Here is a 21,419-nt window from a genome sequence, read left to right as displayed (position 1 = left end):
AGGTGGTTCTGATCACGTTCAGTATGGTGGATAACTCTGTGCACATGTGACATCACAGCAGAAACCTCATTAAGACAAATATTATTGAGGCTCTTAAAAAAGAATAGAAATACATTTGTATTTAGTGCTTTTTATTGTTCGGTTTAACCCAGCAGCTTTTGAAATGTCTCACTGAAAATGTGCTGATGGTTTGCTAGAAGACAAATGTTTGCTGTTATGTGTACTGTGTAGTAAATGTTTATTGCATGTGTTTATAGTGTAAATATACTGTCGATGTTACTATGTTGGAAATGTGTTCAACACATTTTAAAAGCCATAATTTTTTTGCTAGTTGCCTTAAATTCACAAATAAAAAGCTTCTTCCTTCCTGTCATCGCCAATGATGCAGTAAAGACTGAAAATACACATCAACCAAAACATTTACATCTTTTTTGGGAACAGTAATAAATTTGTATTTTTAGTTGTACATTTTTATTCTACTACCATAATTTGGTAACTATCTTCTGAAAAACTTCTCTGAGTTCTCTCATGAATATGAATGGTTCTGGAGATCCTTACTGTCCTCGGTTTGACTTGATTGCAAAATGTAGAGTCATTGTACATTAAAGTAAAACCAAAGACCAACAGACAGCTGGTGAATGTAACATCCACCTGACAAAAAGGATTCTAAGGTGAACATTAAAGTGAGTGAATATTAAACTCACAGCAGAAGTTACCGTGACACAAAAACAGTTTGAGCCTCTCTCTGTGGTTTTCTCCATAATAATAAACATGATCCTCCATTTGGATCATATCATGGTTTTATATCAGAGACTCCATAATGGTTAATGTGATGCTGACCCATGAACCTTTCACGGAGTCAGAGTTTCTGTTTCACTCATGTTGAACTTGTGTTGGTGTGGACTGTGACTATGGGCCCTTTAAAGAAACAGTTCACATTTCAACAGTAACACAACATTACTAACAGAAGTTGGAGTCACATTACAAATCCTGTTTAGATGACATAAAGACAAAACTTCTCTTCATGGCGACATGTTTCATTATGTAAAGGCACTTCTTCAGTTTGAGGTATGTCACGACAGCAAATTCAAAAGTGTTAAATGTTTTGGTGTTAATAGTCTTCTTGCAAAAGTAGAGTTAATTTTACTCTAAGCACAGTCACATTCTTTTAATGTAACTCTGAGGTGTAAAATGATAGTAGTTAAAATCGAGTGTTAAAAATGAGTGTTTCTCTGTCAAATCTGGAGGTGTTACAATGGAAACATTAACTCTTGACCTCTTAACTCTGAACTCCTAGAGGGGCTATGACACCAATAGAGTAAATTCACAGACTCCGCCCCCAGCACGGCTCCAATCGAAGCTGAAGTGAAGCCGTTTCAGAACATTTTGCTCTACGTATTTGAGTTGTTTGCCATGCTTGGTAAGTCATTTTTTCAAAGATTGTTTCAATTATTATTATGAGCTTTTACTTCTGTGGCTCTTTGGAGTTGAGACAAAGCTGTGTGAAAGGCATTAGCCATGTTGCTCGGTGATAGCATAATATTCTGTTTTAGCTAGCTGAAAGGTATTGTTTGCGGGCAAATACCACAGCCTTGAAAAAAGCTTGCATGTGAATTTTCAGTCAAACTTTTGGTCAAATACACCTAAAACAATGTCTAGAATGTGAAATGTTGGTATAATGGTGCTACTTGAAGCCTGAAAACGATCGCCCATAAAAAAAACAAAACAAACCGAGCAAACAGCAGTAGCAGACATCCTGACTGGGTTCAGCGTTAGCATAGATCCCTCCAGAGTTTTGTGCACATGGTTTAGGTAAAAATTTAAAAGGTTGAGGTTTTACATTTAGTTCAGTATTACCTGTTGCCTGTGTCTTTGTCTTTTGGGAAAATACTTTACACAAAGAGGATTCCTTTTTTTTTACTGTGCTGCAATTGTTTACTGGATTATTTGTGCCATTAATTAGTGTCAACTAATTTTTATTCAATCTCCGCACAGGATATGCTTGTGAAGATGGAATATGGGGGAGAGCAGAAGTGCGTTGAAGTTCCACAAAGGGATGAATGAAGGACATGCATATTGTATTGAAGAAATAAGTGATGAGATGCTGTTATTTGCATTTACCATGTCAGACCTTTTGATAAACAAAATTCTAATGAAAGTGAGAACATGTACACTGTTACATCTTTCAGAATATGTTTTGAAATTGTGGTGCACAGTTCAGAATAAATGTTTTTCAAAAACCATTGCATCTTTTTAGTAAATGTTTATTTCCAAAAGAAATTTCTAGAAGGTCAGAACAGTAAAATTCCCGCTTTTTAGAATGAATTAGAAGATAACTCTTACGTAGTTAAACTAAAATACTCTTTGAGAGTTAATATATAAACTCTTAACACCAAGTGTTAAATTATCAACTCCAGACAGATTTGGTGTTTAACACTAAATCAGAGTTAACGTACCAACTCTCCAAAAAGAGTTAAATTAACACTCTCTGGTGTGGACCCATATAGACACTTTATAGTGTTGAAATCAAATCCGACAGTGTTAATTTGGACATGCTGGATTTGCTGTGTAGTCACGTGTAAGAGCAACAGTTTAAATGTCATTGGAGAAAGATCCAAGAGAAGACAACAACTGAGTGTACTTATGGTCAGGTCCAGTTATCAAAGCTTCTTAAGGTGGACAGTCTTGTTTGGCTGACAGGATTCATTGGTGCATGTGAGTAATGTTAAGACCACTTTCAGGCAGATGAAGCCATCCAATTGCTGGAGTCCATGTGACCATGCCAAGACAGCATCCCAACGCTCTGTGCCACAGTTTAGCTCCCATTGGAGGACTGAACAAATCCCACTGCTCATAAATTTTTAACCAGATCTCTTAGTCCTCTCATGAAATTACTCTCAGAGCTGATAGACAAAATATTTAGTGCAGTTTTGCATTGTCAAAGAAGTAAAGAACATACGTATGTTTCAGCCTTCCTCTCTGAAAACAGGCAATAGTGCAAATAACAGTTTAGCTGTAACTGAAACTTGACGCTCTGATCTGTTTCCTTCATTGTTTTCCTATTTGCTCCAAAAGACTAAAATAAATAAAGAAATAAAGGATGTGGGTTTAAAAAACTAATAAAACAATTGGTCTTTGGCTTTTTTGCTTCATCTCTTCCCCTCATAAACTGTTTGTTCTAAGTTTGTTGCTATCAGCTGTAGGGATGGGTATCGAAAACCGGTTCTTGTTGAGAACCGGTTCCCACTGTTTCAATTCCTTGGAATTGTTTGACATTTTTGCAAACGATTCCCTTATCGATTCCAGTCGCCCCGAATGACGTCACCACGTTGCGGAGCGTCATTTACCTGGCAAGAAACACGGCGCGTAAGCGGCTCAAATGCTCAAAAGTTTACGAGAACGGATGACAACAGGGCAACTTGCAATACTTGCAAAGTAGATACTTCATTTAAGGGAGGAAACACTACAAATATGCAAAAGCATTTGCTCACAAAACACGCGATGACCTTAAATGAATGTCATGTTTTTAATTCCGCTCCGGACTCGTGAATCTCAACCCAGCAGCAGCGGTAACGTTTGCACGTCCTCTCCCGTTAATGCGGCAGGTAAATAATCAACTAACACTGCATATTATGTTAGCGCGATCTGCCTTATTACAAAACCTGCCATTACTGTGCATTTAGGTGATCATGATGAGACAGACAGACAGAGTCTGGCTCAGATGCTGGCAGCTCTCGCTGCAGTCTACCGGTAGCGTCTCCTTTCAGGCCAGGATAGACAAATGTCACCGAGCAGTGACTAAGTTTGTGGTAAAAGGCTTGAACCAGTGTTGCCAACTCCTCAGTAAGGAAAATCGCTATTGGTTGTCCTAGAAGTCGCTAGAAGTCGCTAAATGACGTCATCGCCTAATTTGCATAATTGGTCATGCTAATCTAATTGTAACCTATGTTGTTGGAGAGAGAAATAACATCGTGGAAGAGACAAAGTGAGTAAAAAACGTCCTAAATGCATTTAGAGTTTATTTAGAACTACAAATTAAATTTCTTTTAGCAATTATTGTTTTTTTTAATGTCACAATTCCAACCCTGCTCCTTTACCCGGGCTTGGACCGGCAAAAGTGACCTGAAATAGGCGCTCTGGTGGAGTTACTTTGTGTGTGTGTTTATAAGTAGTTTTAAACCTTGTGATCCACAAAACAGCATAAGAGTAAAAGAGTAAAAGAAGAACTGACTGCGTTACAGCACCCACTGCTTGTTGAGAGTAAAAGCAATACGTGCTTTCACGTCTTTTTTTAGCGACTTTTTTTCTAAAAAAAGTCGCTAAGGGGTCTGAAAACTCGCTAAATATAGCGACAAAGTCGCTAAGTTGGCAACACTGGCTTGAACCCATTTGCCACAGCAGATGCCCCCAATTTTAGGTAAGTGAATGTGTTTAATTGTAGGCAGGGACATTACTGGATATTCTTGTGTAATTGCTACAGAATAATTTATGTTAAACTTTGTTATTGCTACAGAAGAATATTTATTTTATTATTTTACATTTACAATTTTTTTTCCTGGGGACCCTGTGACACCCCATTGAAGAGCCGTAGGCTGGATCTCTTAAGATCTCACTGTTGGGTTTGTAAGGCCATGTTACTCCTCAATTTCTATCTTGTTCAAAGAGAAGATATAAAACAAAGTTCTAAGCTAATCGAACTTAGTGTTCTCCTTTTTTAAAAAGAATCGATAAAGAATCGAATCGTTAAACAGAATTGAAAATGGAATCGGAATCGTGAAAATCTTATCAATACCCATCCCTAATCAGCTGTTTCCAGGTCCAAATTCTCCTTCTTCTCTAAAAGCCTCATTTATAAAAGTAGTGACTGACTCAATTTAGTTTTTAGGCTTTTCCATTAGATCAGATCCTTTTTCAGTACCTACTCTGCTGGGGTTCCAAGAAAGCTGAGGCCATCCTAAAATGTGATGCCAACAGACTGTCATCTATAACTAAACATCTAATGTTACCCAGCTGCAGTTGAGTGGTGGAAATGCTCTGAAATTCATAGTTCAGAGGCAGAATCTTTGATTTTCTCCAGTTAATGGAGTAGTCTGATATGGATGACACATAGCAGAAAACGGCTTCCAGCTCTTGATTGGCCCATTTTGCTAGGCCGTTAGTCTGTGGGTGAAAACCAGAGGAAGTAAGTGACTTGGCAGTCTCTAGTGCAGAAGGAAGCTTAGGTGAAGCCACAAAGTGGAACACCTTAGCAGAGATGGGCAGTAATGCTACTGTAATCTGATTACTTTTTTCAAGTAACTTGACCAACACTGCACCTTAGTGAAACAGTCAATTAAAGTGAGGATGTGGGTGTTACCAGAAGAGGGCGGCAGGCCCGTGACGAAGTCCAACACGATATGTGACCAGGGCTGCTTAGGAGTAGGAAGTGGTCAGAGCATGTCAGTAGGAGGAGTGTTTGACACCTTTTCTATGTCCCAATTCAGGGACAAAATAAACTTACAAAACGGGAATGGAGTTGTATGAACTTCAAATATCTGCTTGATTTATCAAGACATCACATATTTGCAAAAGTGCTCCAAAGTTTTCAGAAACGTCTGTTACCCAGCAGCTCGATAGCTGACCAGGAGATCAAGGCTCAGTAGAGCCGGCGAGAACAGCGAACTCCCGGCACATCGTTTTCAGACCCCGTGCGGTCTTTCACTACTCAGGTTAAACATGATATATAAGTCACTTAGATGACTTAAAATGGTTATTGTTTGGCTTTTTCAGTGTTTTATTTGCTCCTGAGTAAATTGGTTTGGCTGAGATTAAAGTTATAGTTTTCACACAGCTGAAAATATTTCAAACAGAAATCTGATTAAACAGAAGTGTGAGATGACCGAGACTTTACTCCAGTGTCCTGTTATATATTTTAGCGAGCGAGGAGCAGAAGGCTGAGTTTATTATAACTACACCGAGACAGCTGGTGACACAAATCTTTTGGCCCAGTTCACAAGCCTCACACTTCCGACCGTCTCAGTCGTCAGAGGACCCGGCCCACGCAGACCGCGAAGACTGGGTCCTCTGAAAGATGCAGCCTGTGAACTTACAAAGTCTGGACTAGTGAGAACAAGAGTACAGACTCGGGTACTTGAGAATTGAGAAGCATCTTTAATCTCTGGGAATCATACAAAAACATCTAATATTGAAGTTCTTGTACAACTTTTTTTTAGAAAGTTTAAACTATCTGACAATAAGCATCTTTAAACTAAAGAAATTACCATGTCAAGGACTGTATCATGAAATCACTCAGTTTCAACATGCAGTACAGACCACTAAGGACACAGCATTAGTATGTAGTAATAATATTATTGGCTAATTGGACAAGATCTACCTGTGACGACCCACTGCACCCTGCCTTCCTCTTGGCTCATGTGTGTCTTGTTTGCAGGCATTGGAGAGGCGGAGTTCCCGTTTACAATCAGTGACACTGGCAACACCTGGGCCAGTGTGCCAGGACTCTATATAAAAAGCCTTTAGGGCATAGTTTTGGTTGGCTCTGAGACACCAGGTTGGACTTTGGCTGTGTTCGGTTTTGTTTTTGCTTTTGACACTATTACATGCATCATCTTCACTCATCCATTCCTTCACACACCACTGTTTGTTTTTGACAGTAGGTGTTTTTCTGTTTTATTTGTTTAAAAGAATAAAGCAGCTTGGAATACATTCCTAACCATGTCTGTTTTTTTGTTTGTTTGTTTTTGTTTTGTTTTGTTTTTTGTCATGACCGTATGGCCTGGTTCGTGACACTGCCTTTGTCTAATTGATGAGGAATAATAAATATCCATAAGAGAAAAAGCTGGTATTTCAAAATAAACTGCTTATTTCCTTCCATTTTAGAAACTGCAATGTTTAAAGGTTTAACTGCAACATCTCTTGAAAAACAAGGCAACCAAAAAACCCCAAAGCCCTTTGACTGCATTTATGTGTCAAAAATTAAGAAGAAATGTCTGTGTGCTTTAAGGGACACTACCCTTTCAAACAATATATGCCAAGCAAGTAATCTAAATATAGCATAAAGATATATGTGATATGATAACTGGCCAACATGTGATGCCAGTTATGCCTGTAACAGGTTTATACTGGGAAACCTCCAGACGGTGCTGCAGAAAGACTGTATAGACAATATAAATGATTTCAAAACAAATGTTCTTGGTAAATTTGACCCTTTTATTTGATTATTTTTTAGAGTCAAAATAATCCAGAAATGATCTTTTTTAGAGTATTATTAGAGTTATTAATCAGTAATGAGGCATAAAGGTCATAATTAACAAACAGTGGTTTTAAAAACGTGTAATATTCACAAGAACTTAAGTTGATCAAAACTCTGACACAGGAAATTTGTTAGAAAACAACAAAATAGATCTATTATTATACTTTATATAATACGTGTTCATGGGACTGCCGTTTGTGACTGGGAAAACAAAATTGTGTAACATTAAATGAACACACCATTATGGTTTAAGCCACACACTGTAACAGATGTGGAAGAAATTTACATCAGCCTTGGAGACAACTTGAAACAACAGGTCATCAGCGTTTTTATCAAGTGTCAGTGAGGATGTGTGACTTAGATAGATTTTGAACCCCAGTAACATATCCAGAGTTTACCGTTAAGTAGTCAGTGGGAGCCAAGCTGAAGCCTCAGTCGGCCTTTCTGTTAAAGCACGCTGTGTTTCTGAAATGCTCTTTTATTGATTCATCATTGAATATTAACTTGTTTGTACTTTCATCTGTTAGTTTGTCATCCTCTTCTGCAGGATTTCCCGTCAGGTCAAGCCTTTTTCACCTTTTCAACAAATACAGTTTGACTTTGCAAAGCAGAAAAATGACACGTGACACAAAAAGTGTAAAACTGTTGACTTTAAAGAAAAAAATTTCCTACAATGTTAAGGTTAAATGATGACTATAGAATGAAAACTGTGGGCAGATCACCAGCTGTGGAGGAATAGTTGCTCCACAATGTTGTTGTGGATCAACAAGTGAGGCTCTCCACTCTAGATCAAAACGTATATTTATTCATGTATTTATGTATGTATGTAAGTATTTATTTATTTATTGATATCAGTCATTCAATAGTACTAAAATGTATGCAAAGTGTATGGCAGCATGTATCTCACCGCCAAGCCAATCATTTCAAAATTTGAACAGTGTGGGACGAGTGCACTAGTTACATGGCATATTTCATTATATCTAAACTTAGCACAAAAGATAAAAACAATTATTAGCATAGCTTTTAGAATTTAATTTTGCTTCATTTAAATGATCCTAGAACGTCTTGCTGCTTACAGGACTTTATAGGCAATCCTCCTGTGCTTGTTTTTAAAGCTGCCATTCAAATGCATGGACAGAAATGGGCATGAAAAAATTCACATACATATAGAAGCACACTTTTTTCAGATTTTTTAAAAATCTCAAAATTTAAACATTTTGCTTCATTATATTTCTGCTACACATCCTTTAAAAACCAGCTTCATTAACAGCTCCTCTCACAGCAACCCAAATTCAGAGTGTTGTTAATCTATCTTAAACTATGATACAGTAAGCCAAGAAAAACATGCGTTTAATTATACTGTTGTAATAATTTGGCACAGTCATGGTAAACGGTCTGCCAAGCAACACACACCACAAATCTCTGAATAAATCTCTGCTATTATTTCAATTTGTCCTTGTTTAACCTTATTGGCATTACTGCACATCGTTGTTTGGTTCATCACGAGGTTAAGTTACAGCCTAATCTGTCCAGATTAAAAAGCAACATCTTCCTGAAATTCTTACTTCTCATCATGTAAGTTGGTAACTTAGTTATAACACCCTCCAAACACATATTTGTTTTGATTGCTAAAATCTGGGTTCTCTGCAGATGCCCTTCAACAACCCCTCCCCCTTGCTCTTCATCATCAGCTGGATCAATCATTTTGTGTACTTATGTGTCCACACAGACAAGCTGATGATTGATTGGGGACGACATCAGTGGGCAGAAGAGACCCGTTGCTCCCTAACAGAGAGAATAACTCTCTGTAGCTGCAACTTATTTCGAGAGATTTATGCCTTACAAATTGCCCGTTTAAACATTTCTGAGGGACCAAAACTGTAAAGACGAGAGCAATTTTACAGTTTCATTGTTATCGTTACATTTGCCAGGATGAGATCTGCCAGAGTTTCTGTTTCCTTGCTACTTCTTGTCTTCATTAACTTTGAAATGGTGAGTTAGCCTCTCTTTTATCAGTTTTGTTGATCTGTTGATCAGAGTTACACTGCATGGCTAATGAGGCCAGTATTCAGTACTGTGTTGTCTAATAACTGTAACTGAGATTTAGCAAATTTACAGAATTTACAGTTGCTATACTTTTACTTCTGTTTTAAATGGGCTATTATAAAAACTGTTGAACAGTTTTGTAAAATCACTTAGATCTGAATGCAAATTTATAAAAATAACATTTGAGGTTGGGCTTTGGGGGAATTGGAGGCTTCACTGTGGCAAATGTAATCAGTCAGCGTGACTGAGTTTGAAAAACCTGGACTGAATCAAACAGGCACCTCAAGCATCCCGAGTACTATTAATCATATGCCCATATATGATTAATTTACCTTAATCACCAACAGTATCCAGATGTTCTAGACCCAAAAAGTGCTCAAATTTGGTTGAAACCATGGAGTGATCAGGTAGCCTGGTTAGCGAGTTGTTGTTTTGACCTTCTGCCCACCTGAAGCAACATACTTCCACCAATGCAGCTGCGTGTGTTGCTTTAAAAAGCTGCAAAATATGTTTAAGCCTTATAACAGAGGTCACAGGCTAGTATTTCCAATAGATGTAAATAAATAAAGTGATTTAATGTCAAATGTGACAAAAATTACATAACTAAATTGCATATCTTCTGTAATTTAGCAATTATTTTTATTAATGCCAAACAGACAGTTTAATGAACTTTACACCTAACATATGGAGTCTTACGTGGGATTAATGAAATTCCTATTATAAGTAGGCTACTTTAGCTTTAAAAACTGTAAATAACATAAAATAAAATAAAACAAACAAATAAAATAACAAAGAATAAAAAAAATGAATAAACCATTTTTCTATGAATTTGGACTAAAATCCAGTTCCAGACTAAGCATTAAGCAAAAAAATCTGTTTGCATACTGTTAAATTGATCCAGTTTCCATCCTGTTCTTGGTGAAGTCTACACAAAGCTTTCATCAAATTAAAAGGTTAAGTGGTAGATAGGCCATAGGGAGCTACTGGTGATTAACAGGAGAGCGAAACGTTTGCCATCTTTACTGATTTCTACTCTCAGGTCCAGTAAAAGCTGACTGTTATCAGTGAAACGACCTCAGAAATATGGATAAGACTTCAGGTTTGGAAAGGTTGTGTGTGTTTAAGGGGCCAAACCAAATGAACCTTTATTGGCAGTCATCCAGTAGCAGCATAAACAAACAACATAAAGGGGGTTATAGTCCACAAAAGAAGGGCATGGATTAGTTACTGTGGGTTGTAGTGCGGGAGAAAACATTGAGATTAGGATAAAAAGTCTTATCCCCAGAATTATTGTCCAGGACAGACCTGCTGGCCCCACCCCACAGGTCACTCAACCCCAGTGACTATCTTTGCAAGTTGCCAACCCCTCTGGAGATCCATTTTTATTTTTGGGGTTTTGCCCAGTCCTGCCTGAGCCCCAGGGAAGGGTTTCAGTTGCCTGCTTGTGAACAGGGTTATCTAGCTACAAATTTTGTGTCACTGTGGGTTTTTTAAAAAAAACAAAACAAAAAAACAAAACAAAACACTTAAACATGCAGACATGAGGCTGGAGCAGTCAGGGAACCACTAACCTTCCAATTAGTGAATGACCTGCTCTTTCCCTGAGCTACAGCCACCCCAAACAAGGAGAATGAGGAGTACAACCTGCATCTCTACATCATGACGTTGAGGCGGTCAGGCATCTGATCGGGATGCCTCCCTCCCTTGGCAGGTTTTCCAGGCGCACAAAACTGGAGGGAGTCCTCACTGGGTGGCTGTCTCTCTGGAGTTAGAGCAGGTCATCTACTAATCAAGGCTGGTTGTTCGATCCCTGCCTGCTCCAGTCTCCTTTTGCAAGATACTGAACCCCCAAACTGCCTTCCAAAGTGTTCATCAGATTGCAAATCTGTGTGATTATCTTGAACAAGTGCAAGATAATAGATGAATTAATGGATTTGTAGTAGGTTTTCCATACATTCATAACATTTACACTCAAAGTACAACAAATGAAGACCCTCACTGAAATAAGGTTATGACCAAAGAGAAAGTTTAATCCATCTTTGAAAAACTGACTCTTCATTATTTAGTGATGTAGCCAAGAAAACTTTAGGGACAATGTTGATGACTAACCAGTATTAAATACCAATAGAACCATCACAAGTTTAAGACCAGCAAACCAGTTGGGGGGCACCAATCTACACTTTTGAGGGTAGGGTAGTTTGACTGGAATATACTGAGAGGAGACCCAGCTTTTCAGTGATATTTCCAACCTTGGAAAATTTGGAGCATTATAAAGGTCATAAAGGTAAAATACAGGGTCTATAAAAAGAATCACCTGATTCCAAAGAGTTTTAACTTCACAGCCGTTCACCACTCATTGAAAAACGTACTTTTAGAAAAAGAAGTTTTGTGAGTTTCATGTAGTTGTCACAGTCTGGCTGAGGCAGACTGATTCTAAAAAGGGACTGAAATGCAGAACAAAACAGAATGTGAAATGTGACATGGATTAACAAAAAACAAGCTGTTTATTAAGGCTGGCAAAGAAGTACAAAACAAAAGGAAAAGGCGAAACTAAACAATAACCTAAACTGGGTGAACTAAGATTAAAGCATGAAAAAACCTTGAACATGGGACCTGGCATGGAGACATGGAAAAAAAAAACCATGACGTGAACATAGCTGACAACCTGACTATGGCTGTATCCCAATTCAGGGTCTGCAGCCTTAAAGTACGCAGCCTCAACAATCCTCAAGGCCGCGTACTTAAAGACCGCTAAGGCCGCAAGTGCGAGGCTTGTGAAATGGGACGGTCTAGCCTCCGTTGCGCTGCCCAGGTTGCCTAGCAACCATGATACTAACAGCTGGAAACGTGTCATACAGCTTTGTTTGACAGACATGAAGGAGAAAATCTTTTGTTCATTTGTTTGTTTGTTTCTACATGAGCTTTGATCATTCTCTGTAAGATTAAGCTCAGCTATTGAACGGCGTATATTTTAAAGTAAAGGCTTTAAAACCAAGTTAGTACAAACGTCACTAACGTCACTAATGTCACATGACTTTGCCGACATGTTGCCAACAGTAATGTTTAATGTTCTTCGTTATTAAACATTTGCACATAAATAAGTGACATCATATTCAGTACTTACTTAAAGTTTACTCTTCGGGCGACCCTCGTCCACCATTTTTTTCGGCAAAATTATCCACACCCATCGCTGATAGGTTTGTAGCTTGAACCCATCCGCTGGAACGTTGAAGACAATATAATTACACTGCAAAGCAAGACACAAGTAGGCAAACTTCTTCATGTTTCTCGTGCACGGGAGAGAACCGGACAGGCACCATTCCTTCGCTTGACCCCAGTTGCTCTCGTCCGTTCTCCCGTACCACTGCTCTTTTATTGAGGTTACATGAATATGCATAAGTTCATTAACATATGACGTCTACATACACACAAAGAGTACCTTGCCTGTGTGTGTGTGTGTGTGTGTGTGTGTACTGCTGATCAAAGGGTCAAACATCCTTGGTCAGGAAGAGGGTAGCCTCCCCCTCACCCTAGATGGTTCATCCTAGATAACACGGTGAGGAAGTCCTGCAGTTCATCTAAACAAAGAGCACTTAGACTAGAACAGACGCAACTACGTTAATCCTACCATAAAACAATAAGACACGGTATGACCTCTCATGCTCCCAAAGTGCTGTCTAATACACACAAAGTTTGCAGACTATTAAGGATCAAAACCTCTACCAATCTACAACTAATTACAAAACTCTAAGCATATATAAGTAAATATTTCTAAGCATAAATGACAATCAACAATACAAACCTAACAATCGCCGCGCTATGCATTCTGGGATATGTTGGGTCACAAAGTCTACAGGGAAGAAGTAAAACTGAACACACTGACAACAGACTGGGACTATCAAAATAAAACGGGAAACAAATCACAAATACACAGACCTTACACTAAGAGGCAGACCGAAAGAATATAACACATGGAACTCAAACTATACTAAACATGAGACACCACCGAAAAACTAATCCCTCACCAAAAACATGACTTATTTATAATCATGATCAAAGCACCAGAGAATAAGAAAATAATCCATAATGCAAAAATAAACCAAAACATAAGAAATTCAAAAAGCTGGGTCGAAACGACCCAGAACCGTGACAATTGAAGTTTTTTATCACCCAGTGTTGCTTTGGGTAGATACTACCACAGTATAACTATACTATGGGTTTTTTGCTTTACCAGGTAAAACCATCAGACAAAAGTGACCGAGCACACGTAGATGATCAGCCCCATGTGACTGAGCAGATCGAGCAGACTGAGCAGACGGATCAGAAAATCCAGATACCAAACTTACCAACCCCATTTCCCACCCTACTGGCTACTACCAAAGCCCCAGAGACACCTGAGAGCAATGAGTATCTGGAATCATTTCAATGTTGGTATGTGGACTTGTGTGCTTAAGTGATTTAATTTCACCTTGGTTGGAGTTATCTTTTGCGGCTCACCTGCAGTGCTTTCCTCTCTTGATTTTTTAAGGCAAATGTGACCATAAACAAATGAAGACAAAGGAATAATCCAATTTAAACAGCTGTGCTGTAGAAGATTTATTCTGTAGACTGAAAACATATTTATTCCTCCTGTAAAAGTTGAACATTTTAACATGGGCTGACTCCCTTTTGGAGCTTAAAGTGGACTTAAAGTGGAATTAACCTCCTAGGACCTGCGTCCACATATGTGGACATCACATTTTGGGTTATTTAGACTAAAATACTCAATTTTGCTCTACAAGGGCCTGATATCCACTTACGAGGACATTATACTGCTACTGTTCTATCACAATTTTAAACGAATATCCTCATATTTTTCTTAAAAACAAAAGTAAGGTAAAAAAAAAAAATCTGGTAATTCTTTGTTTTTACATTCATCAGGCCCCAATCCGCCCAAATATCAAAGAGGAATTAAAAATGCTGTGGAAGAGTTCAGGTCTTAGGAGGTTAAAGTGGAATTAAATTTTTTCCAGTGATTGCAGATGGGGCACTTGGTTTTACTGTAGCTACTTATTCCTAGGACAAGCCATTTTTATTTTAAATGTTAATGTTAATTTTTCAGCCCTGGAGATTGTGAGATTATTTATTTCTTCCTGATATTCTGTGTGTGTGTGTGTGTGTGTGTGTGTGTGTGTGTGTGTGTGTGTGTGTGTGTGTGTGTGTGTGTGTGACGTTTGAATGCTCTTGATAGAAAGATAAGCAAAATAAAAGTGACATGAAGGAAACACAAAAGGTTATTCTGTTATTCCATTCAAAATGTGATTATTGTGTGACTGCAAATCACACAATAATCACATTTTTGCATGATTATTGTGTGATTTGCAGTCTGCCTGATCTGTTGGTCTACATTTATTAGGAAGACTCGTGCATCATGTGATGTGGCTTTTTGCCTTCCATGGGAGCGTTGCGTTGAAGGAAAGTGCACATGTAAACCTCCTTATCTGTGCCCCGTTGAGAATGTGAACCCAGTTTGTGGCCATGACAACAGGAACTACCGATCCTACTGCCAGGTAACTCATTATAGTCCAAGGTATGACTGCTATATCTTCAGTCAGGAACCAGTCAGGAACTAAACTAGCAGACACTGATATTAGACAAGAAGGCCTGGTTGTTAGTCCCCGCTCTAAATCATCCCTAAGGTCTTCTATCAGGTTGAGGTCAGGAATCTGTGCATACCAGTAAACCATACCGGTAATGGAAACCCATTTGATGAAGCTCTCCATGTTCCTGAGCTGGTCTGAAGGCCAAATGATGGTTGGAGGTCTGTAGCTAATGAATCAGCAGAGAATTTGCACACTATGCATCCACTGACCCAGCTTTGTGATTTTACAGGACCCAGCATTTTGAGTTGCTCTCTTCCACTTTGTTATAATACCACTAACAGGTGACTGTGGATCATCAGGTGACCAATCTTTCACAAATGTTTTGTAGAAGCAGTCTGCATGCCTAGGTGCTTAATTTTATACACTGGTGGCCACCTGAATTCCATGATTTGGATGGGTGAGTGGATACTTGGCAATACAGTGTACATGCAGTGAGACAAAAACTGGTTCATCCCAAAGACAAAACTCCTAAACACAAACTTAACAATGTACTGTATGGCATACAGCGAGGAATGCCCAGACCTCTACATCGGAGAGACCAAACAGCCACTTCTTAAATACATGGCACAACATAGAAGAGCCACCTCCACGGGGCAAGACTCAGCAGTCCATCTGCATATAAAGGACAAAGGACACTCTTTCGGAGATGCTAATGTTCACATTTTGGACAGAGAGGACAGATGGTTTGAAAGAGGAGTGAAAGAAGCCATCTATGTCCACTGTGAGCGACCATCTTTGAACAGAGGCGGGGGGTTTACGACACCAACTGTCTGCCATCTATAATCCAGTTTTGAGATCCTTTCCCAGACGCCTTAACGCCCACTCACATCCTGGGCCATCTGACCTCACGAAATCACATGATAAGGTGGGGCCAGGTTTCACAATGAGCTCACCCAAAACCCTGGCTGATTGTGACCCACACCCATTTTCACACCTTGGCTCATGTGATTAGACAGACGATCAATAGGGATCCATGACCGTCGTGGGGACACACCCATAGGGCTTAAAATCTGTGGCTCTTCACCAGGGCTGGACTGGGACAAAAAATCGGCCCGGGCATTTTGACTGGTGACCGGCCCACCAGGTATTACAGGAAAAACCATAAAGCCTTTGAATGAAAACAAACGCTGTTGTCACAGTGATGTACACTGTCTTGTTGGTGTATATGTATCAGTCTAATAAACTTACACCTACACCATCCTCCCTATTCTGGTATTTTAAACAGTACCTGAAAGTAGACTGCTTGGTTGAGTTTACCTCCTAAACTATCTAGAACACATGGTGAAAACCTGAAATTAAGACAGAGAAGACTAGAGGTGAGACATGATCATTACTGATTACTGATGACAGATTTAGATATATTTTCATAAAGCATTCATTTACCACATCAATAAACAGCATGGCAGGGCAAAATATTTTTTCTAACATGGCAACCTTTAAAAAGTGAAAGGAGAAAGGACAAAATGTTCCTTTTCACCTCAATACGAGACGACTCCGTTTTTTACGGGACAGTTGGAAACTCTAATAACTAACCTTACAAATAAAATAAGATAAAACAAGTTAACATCATAGCACCCGCCCAGCAGTATATAAACTCCGTCATGCTAGCTAGCACGCAGTACGAGTTATTGTAACTGACTGTAAAAAGTCAGCATAACGAAAATAAACTACACTTAAACTTGGTTTATATCTGACCCAGATAGACTGCAGGTCATAACTTCTTACCTGAAGTTCAGTTCACCACCTCGGGTCTCTGCTCCTCCTGCCTTTCCGTCATCCACCTGCCAGCGTGTTGCATCTGCTGGCCTCCACCACTTGCTAATGTTACTGAATCTGTGGAAGATCCGCAATAGCCACCACCAAACAACTGAGTTATTTTACACATCTCCCTTCATCTGGCCAATCCACCACTTTTCAGTGTTTATACCGTTACGGAAAAAAAACGAAAAACCACCATCGGGCATACCGGGCAAATGCCTGGTATGCCCGATGGCCAGTCCAGCTATGCTCTTCACCAATTGCTCTTAGAACTGAAGAAGCTTCTCGTATGAGCAGTGAAACGTCTTCAAGAAACTCTAAGAAGTCCAGACACTTATCCTTCCAAGCTCTTTAGACTACAATGACCTGGATGACTGAGAACCTTCACAGACATGCATTTTGTTTTTAAGATTTCCTAAGATTTCCTAGCTAAAAATCAAAATTAATCCTGACCTAACCAAGACACAGTTGATCTTCTGTATGTTACAAGTTTACAGAACATTAGATTATATTGCACATTTAGGTGCCACTATTTTTAAATTTCTATTTAATCTCTTTTCCAGGTGATGGCGCTCTCATGCCGGACCAGGAAATCCCACATGTCCCACTTTGGGGATGACTGTGATGGTTCGCTCTTTCTGATGCATTCAAAGCTTTGTGATTCTTTCTGAGATTCCTACAAATTGTTTATGTTACTTTAACCTCTTTTTCTCACAACAGTAAATGGTCCAAAGTTCAGAACTTCAATAGATGAGGAAACCGGATTAGTCAAGTTGTTTGTTCCTGACAGCAATGGTGGGGAGGAATTACTGGTGTGTAAGAAGATGTGGAACATGGCTGCTGCTAATGTGGCTTGCAAGGAACAGAAGAAACCACTGTGAGAGAAATTACACAAACTAAGAATATTAAAGCATGAACATATAGGATAAATATACATGTTTATCATCTGCTAGTCAATCAAAATTTAATTCAGCAAATAACCACAGTATTAGAGTCAGACACTTCTAACATTGTGTGTACAGGGGTGCAGCATCCAAAAACACAGTGGATTACAACACCTTGACAGCTTCCACACAGCTTCCACACAGATGTGTTAGTGTCTACTGCCAAGGTTATGAAACGTCCTTAGCTGAGTGTGTTATCTACGACAAAGTGGAGGTTACAAAAGGATCGTTAGTTGCTACTGCAACCTGTTACCAGGAATCAACAGCACCAACAGGTCAGTATGTGGTAATTCTACTGTATTCTTGTCTGTGGTTAGAAAACAATGTACTCCTACAAATTTGTAATTGGTAAATTTAAACTGTAAGAAGGTTTTCAGGGTGCTCTTAAGCTACTTGTACTTATCATAAATGCATTTAGAAATAACTTAAAATTGTTCCGAATCAACACTATTAAGAGAATGTGTATGAATTAATGTCTAAAAGTAAAAGTTTATCAGACCGTTATGCCTTCTGCCTGCCTTCGGTGTTAGGTGCTTCGAACTGGTTCAAATATAAGGAGACCACAGAGCTGACCTAACACATTTTGCAGATATAACACCTCTCTTGGAAACCTTTCAGTGTCCCCCACCAGAATAGCTCAAAAAGGTGCCTGGGAAGAGGGACGTTTGGGTGTCTATGTATAGACTATGCCCTTGCAACCTGGACCTAGACAAGTAGCAGACGATGAATGGATTGTTGGAAAATTCAGTGGAACTTCTAGAATAAACTAATTAACTGAAATAAAAAAAAAAAACTCACCTTAAACGTCGTTAGTCCTCAGCAGGGACTTCTTGTTGGGTATAAATTTGGATCTTAGACATTTATTTGAGCTTTCTCAAAAAAATTAAGTTGCTAAATAAACATTTCTGTATTCACAATCTAAACTGTCAACCCATCTTTCAGCTTCTGAAACCCAACATGAACATTTTTATCATCATCAGGCTTATATGACTCCCTGAATTTGAAAATTTGGAGACAGTGATGCTCAGTCTTCATTAAAAAAAAAAAATTCTTCAACAGAATCTAATATTTTCTCATCTAGTCTAAAAGAAGTTTGTCTCTTCTGTCTGTTTTAGACCATCCCTTCACCTGTGTGAATGGAAAGCGTGTGGCTCAATACCAGACGTGTAACGGAATTGATGATTGTGGTGACCAAAGTGATGAGATGTGCTGCAAAAGTAAAACTACACAAACACAATCAGAAATTATCTTACCTTAGCTTTGTGCCCCAAGTTTTACAATGTGAATCATTGTATTTATCAGAGTGCAGAAAATATGCTTTCCACTGTAAAACGGGAGTGTGTATTCATAAAGAAGCACTCGCTGATGGCAAGATCGACTGCCTGGATGGCGAGGATGAATCAAACAAATTTAAGTCAAAGCAAAGTAAGGCACAACATATCTTTACTTCCACACAGTTTTAGAAAAACAGATGTTTGCTCTTAGAAAGTTGTTTTGTTTTGTTTTGTTGCAATTTAGTTTCTTCCACTTGTAAAACTGGTTTCACTTGGGTTCCTGATCTACCCAAACTTTGGCAATTACATAAAGGCTAGTTACATCTTGGAGCAAAATTGGTCCAAGAACAGTATACCAGCAGAAATTCCTACTATAACTTACTGCTACTTACACAGCCAAGTTTAACATGGACCTTTCTTGAATATGTCAGCAGTATTCATCTGACTTAGGTAACTCAAAAGTTTATGTTGTGACACAGTGTAAGTCTGGAATACAAGTTGCGAAAATGCTCCTGTAATCTGAAAGCTCCTTATGATTACTGTAATATACATTTTTGCTAAATTTATATTACGTTAAACTAAATTTAACTGTGTCATCTAATCTTTTACGTTTAAGTAAAAGATTAGATTAGAAAGATTAGATTTAACACCTGTTCACACTGATAGTGTCATGTGGTTTGCTTCATATAACTACAATACAAATAGTTGTCACAGTTAGAAAAACGCTAACTTCTGGTGAATGACTTTCATAGCTGAAAGTCCACAACCATCAGGTTTTTTTTTCCATGCACCCGAGTCCTTATAGCAATATGTTTCTGTTTTCTGTAGAATCACTTTCACTGAAAGGTCTGCCCAAAAATTCAGGTAAATGAAATCCTCACAGCAGCTGTTTGAATATTTCACTGTTTTAATTAGTGATGATGACAGTAATTATTTTTTCTTCCTGTATTTCAGAGTACATCTCTCCAATGAATGGTATGTAGATTAAAAGTGACTTATCAGAGGTGGTGGCACATCTTATTTTATATACAATGATTAGATAATCTTGATGCTATAGTAGACAATGACATTTTTGACAACAGTTTTCTTCTAGCTACAGTTTAGGAGACCTTTAATCATTGGCATAAGAGAACCTCAGAAGTTTACATGGATTCCAAAGCTTCATCTAATCCAGTTGGGATACACTGGACAGCCAACTGCAATACAGAATTAGTCACTAGTATTAGTGTGTAACCCTCTCACATACTATATGATTAGAACAGTAGGAAGTCTACCTATTGCAGAGGTTCCCAAAATGTGGGCTGAGCCATTGCAGGGGGGCGCAGTATGAAAAAATAGTCACGAAGATTTTTCTTTTAAAACAAACGGGGGCCTAGCAAAAACAGTTTAGGAACCTCTGACCTATAGTAACCCTCATTTCAATTTGCACATGTTCTTTAAATCAGTCCTGAGGGTACAAGATCACCTTATATACAGGGATATCTAGTCCCCAGGGTATGAATTTCAACAAAACTCTGCGTTATATAGCTTTGTGTGTTGTTAACTTTGTCCAGAAACAAAGGCCAACAGAAAAGCCCTGGAGGCCAATCTGGTCTGTGGCATTCCAAATGCTACCACAGTGTATGATGAGGAAGTGGTGCAACGAGGAAAGAGTACCCATGGAAGAGTCAAGAGGGTAGTCGGGGGAGTACCAGCAAAGCCGGTGAGCTGGAATCAACATAACTTTTTGAGTACAGTTACCGTTCCTGCTGCTACTATGTGGTTTTGTTTTGTTTTGTCATTCTTACAATGTAGCATAATGATCTCCCTCTGATGCTAAATACCCAAAGGGATTTTTAAGGTCCTGTAGATCCTCAGATGCTCCACCTGTTTGAAGCCCTAGACCTCTTGCCTAGTGTATGATAGTGTATGATAGCCCTGTTGGTTAAATCCAAAATGCTATGTCATGGCATGCCTACCTTGCTTAGACATACAAATTTAAATCAAAACATGATATACTCCCAAACCTAACCAAATCACTTTGGTGGCTAAAACTAACCAAACAACAAGTCACATAGACTAAAAGAAAAGAAAAGAAACCCCAGTTTCTCTCTTGACAGTTCTGTTACTCTAGCAGACGTCCACAAATTCAAATCCCAGCTGAGTATCATCACACGGAGTAAATTTGAAACCATTGGGAACATAATGAAGAATTCCATTACCGTTCCTCTCAAGAAAGAGGATAATGTCATGTCTGTTTCTGTGATGACATTGTTTTCATAGAAGGTCTTGATTATTTTAGCACGAAAATGCCACACCCCATTTGGCACAACTGAATGATAATTGTCATCATAAGTAACAAGCAACACATGAATAACCTGCCACATATCTTCCTGTTGGTGTGTAGACCCAAATCCAGTGGCAGGTTGCTCTGGAGGAAAACAAGAGGATTGACTGTGGAGGAGCTTATATCGGAGGCTGCTGGGTCATCACTGCAGCTCACTGTGTCAGGTCGGACAAATCT

At 38.8% G+C, this 21,419-nt stretch overlaps 1 protein-coding gene across 1 annotated transcript in view; it reads left to right on the top strand.

The window, feature by feature from the left end:
* The first annotated feature begins 8,977 nt into the window (after window positions 1-8,977).
* Window positions 8,978-21,419, top strand: part of cfi (complement factor I) — a 16,828-nt gene continuing 4,386 nt past the window's right edge. Inside the window, exons 1-12 of the mRNA XM_085447700.1 lie at window positions 8,978-9,244; window positions 13,533-13,729; window positions 14,694-14,847; window positions 17,262-17,325; window positions 17,419-17,575; window positions 17,721-17,917; window positions 18,758-18,859; window positions 18,945-19,067; window positions 19,745-19,780; window positions 19,871-19,891; window positions 20,470-20,618; window positions 21,303-21,406. Of these exons, the coding sequence (XP_085303826.1) occupies window positions 9,185-9,244; window positions 13,533-13,729; window positions 14,694-14,847; window positions 17,262-17,325; window positions 17,419-17,575; window positions 17,721-17,917; window positions 18,758-18,859; window positions 18,945-19,067; window positions 19,745-19,780; window positions 19,871-19,891; window positions 20,470-20,618; window positions 21,303-21,406 (1,364 nt within the window). The 5' untranslated portion in view covers window positions 8,978-9,184. The remainder of the gene's footprint in view (window positions 9,245-13,532; window positions 13,730-14,693; window positions 14,848-17,261; window positions 17,326-17,418; window positions 17,576-17,720; window positions 17,918-18,757; window positions 18,860-18,944; window positions 19,068-19,744; window positions 19,781-19,870; window positions 19,892-20,469; window positions 20,619-21,302; window positions 21,407-21,419) is intronic.

Source organism: Copadichromis virginalis, linkage group LG3, assembly GCF_057382275.1.
Source record: "Copadichromis virginalis isolate Kocher_CV1m ecotype Utaka linkage group LG3, C_Virginalis_male_GT1.1, whole genome shotgun sequence".
In the NCBI taxonomy this organism is placed as follows: Eukaryota; Metazoa; Chordata; class Actinopteri; order Cichliformes; family Cichlidae; genus Copadichromis; species Copadichromis virginalis.
This window is presented reverse-complemented; position numbering and strand designations above follow the sequence as displayed.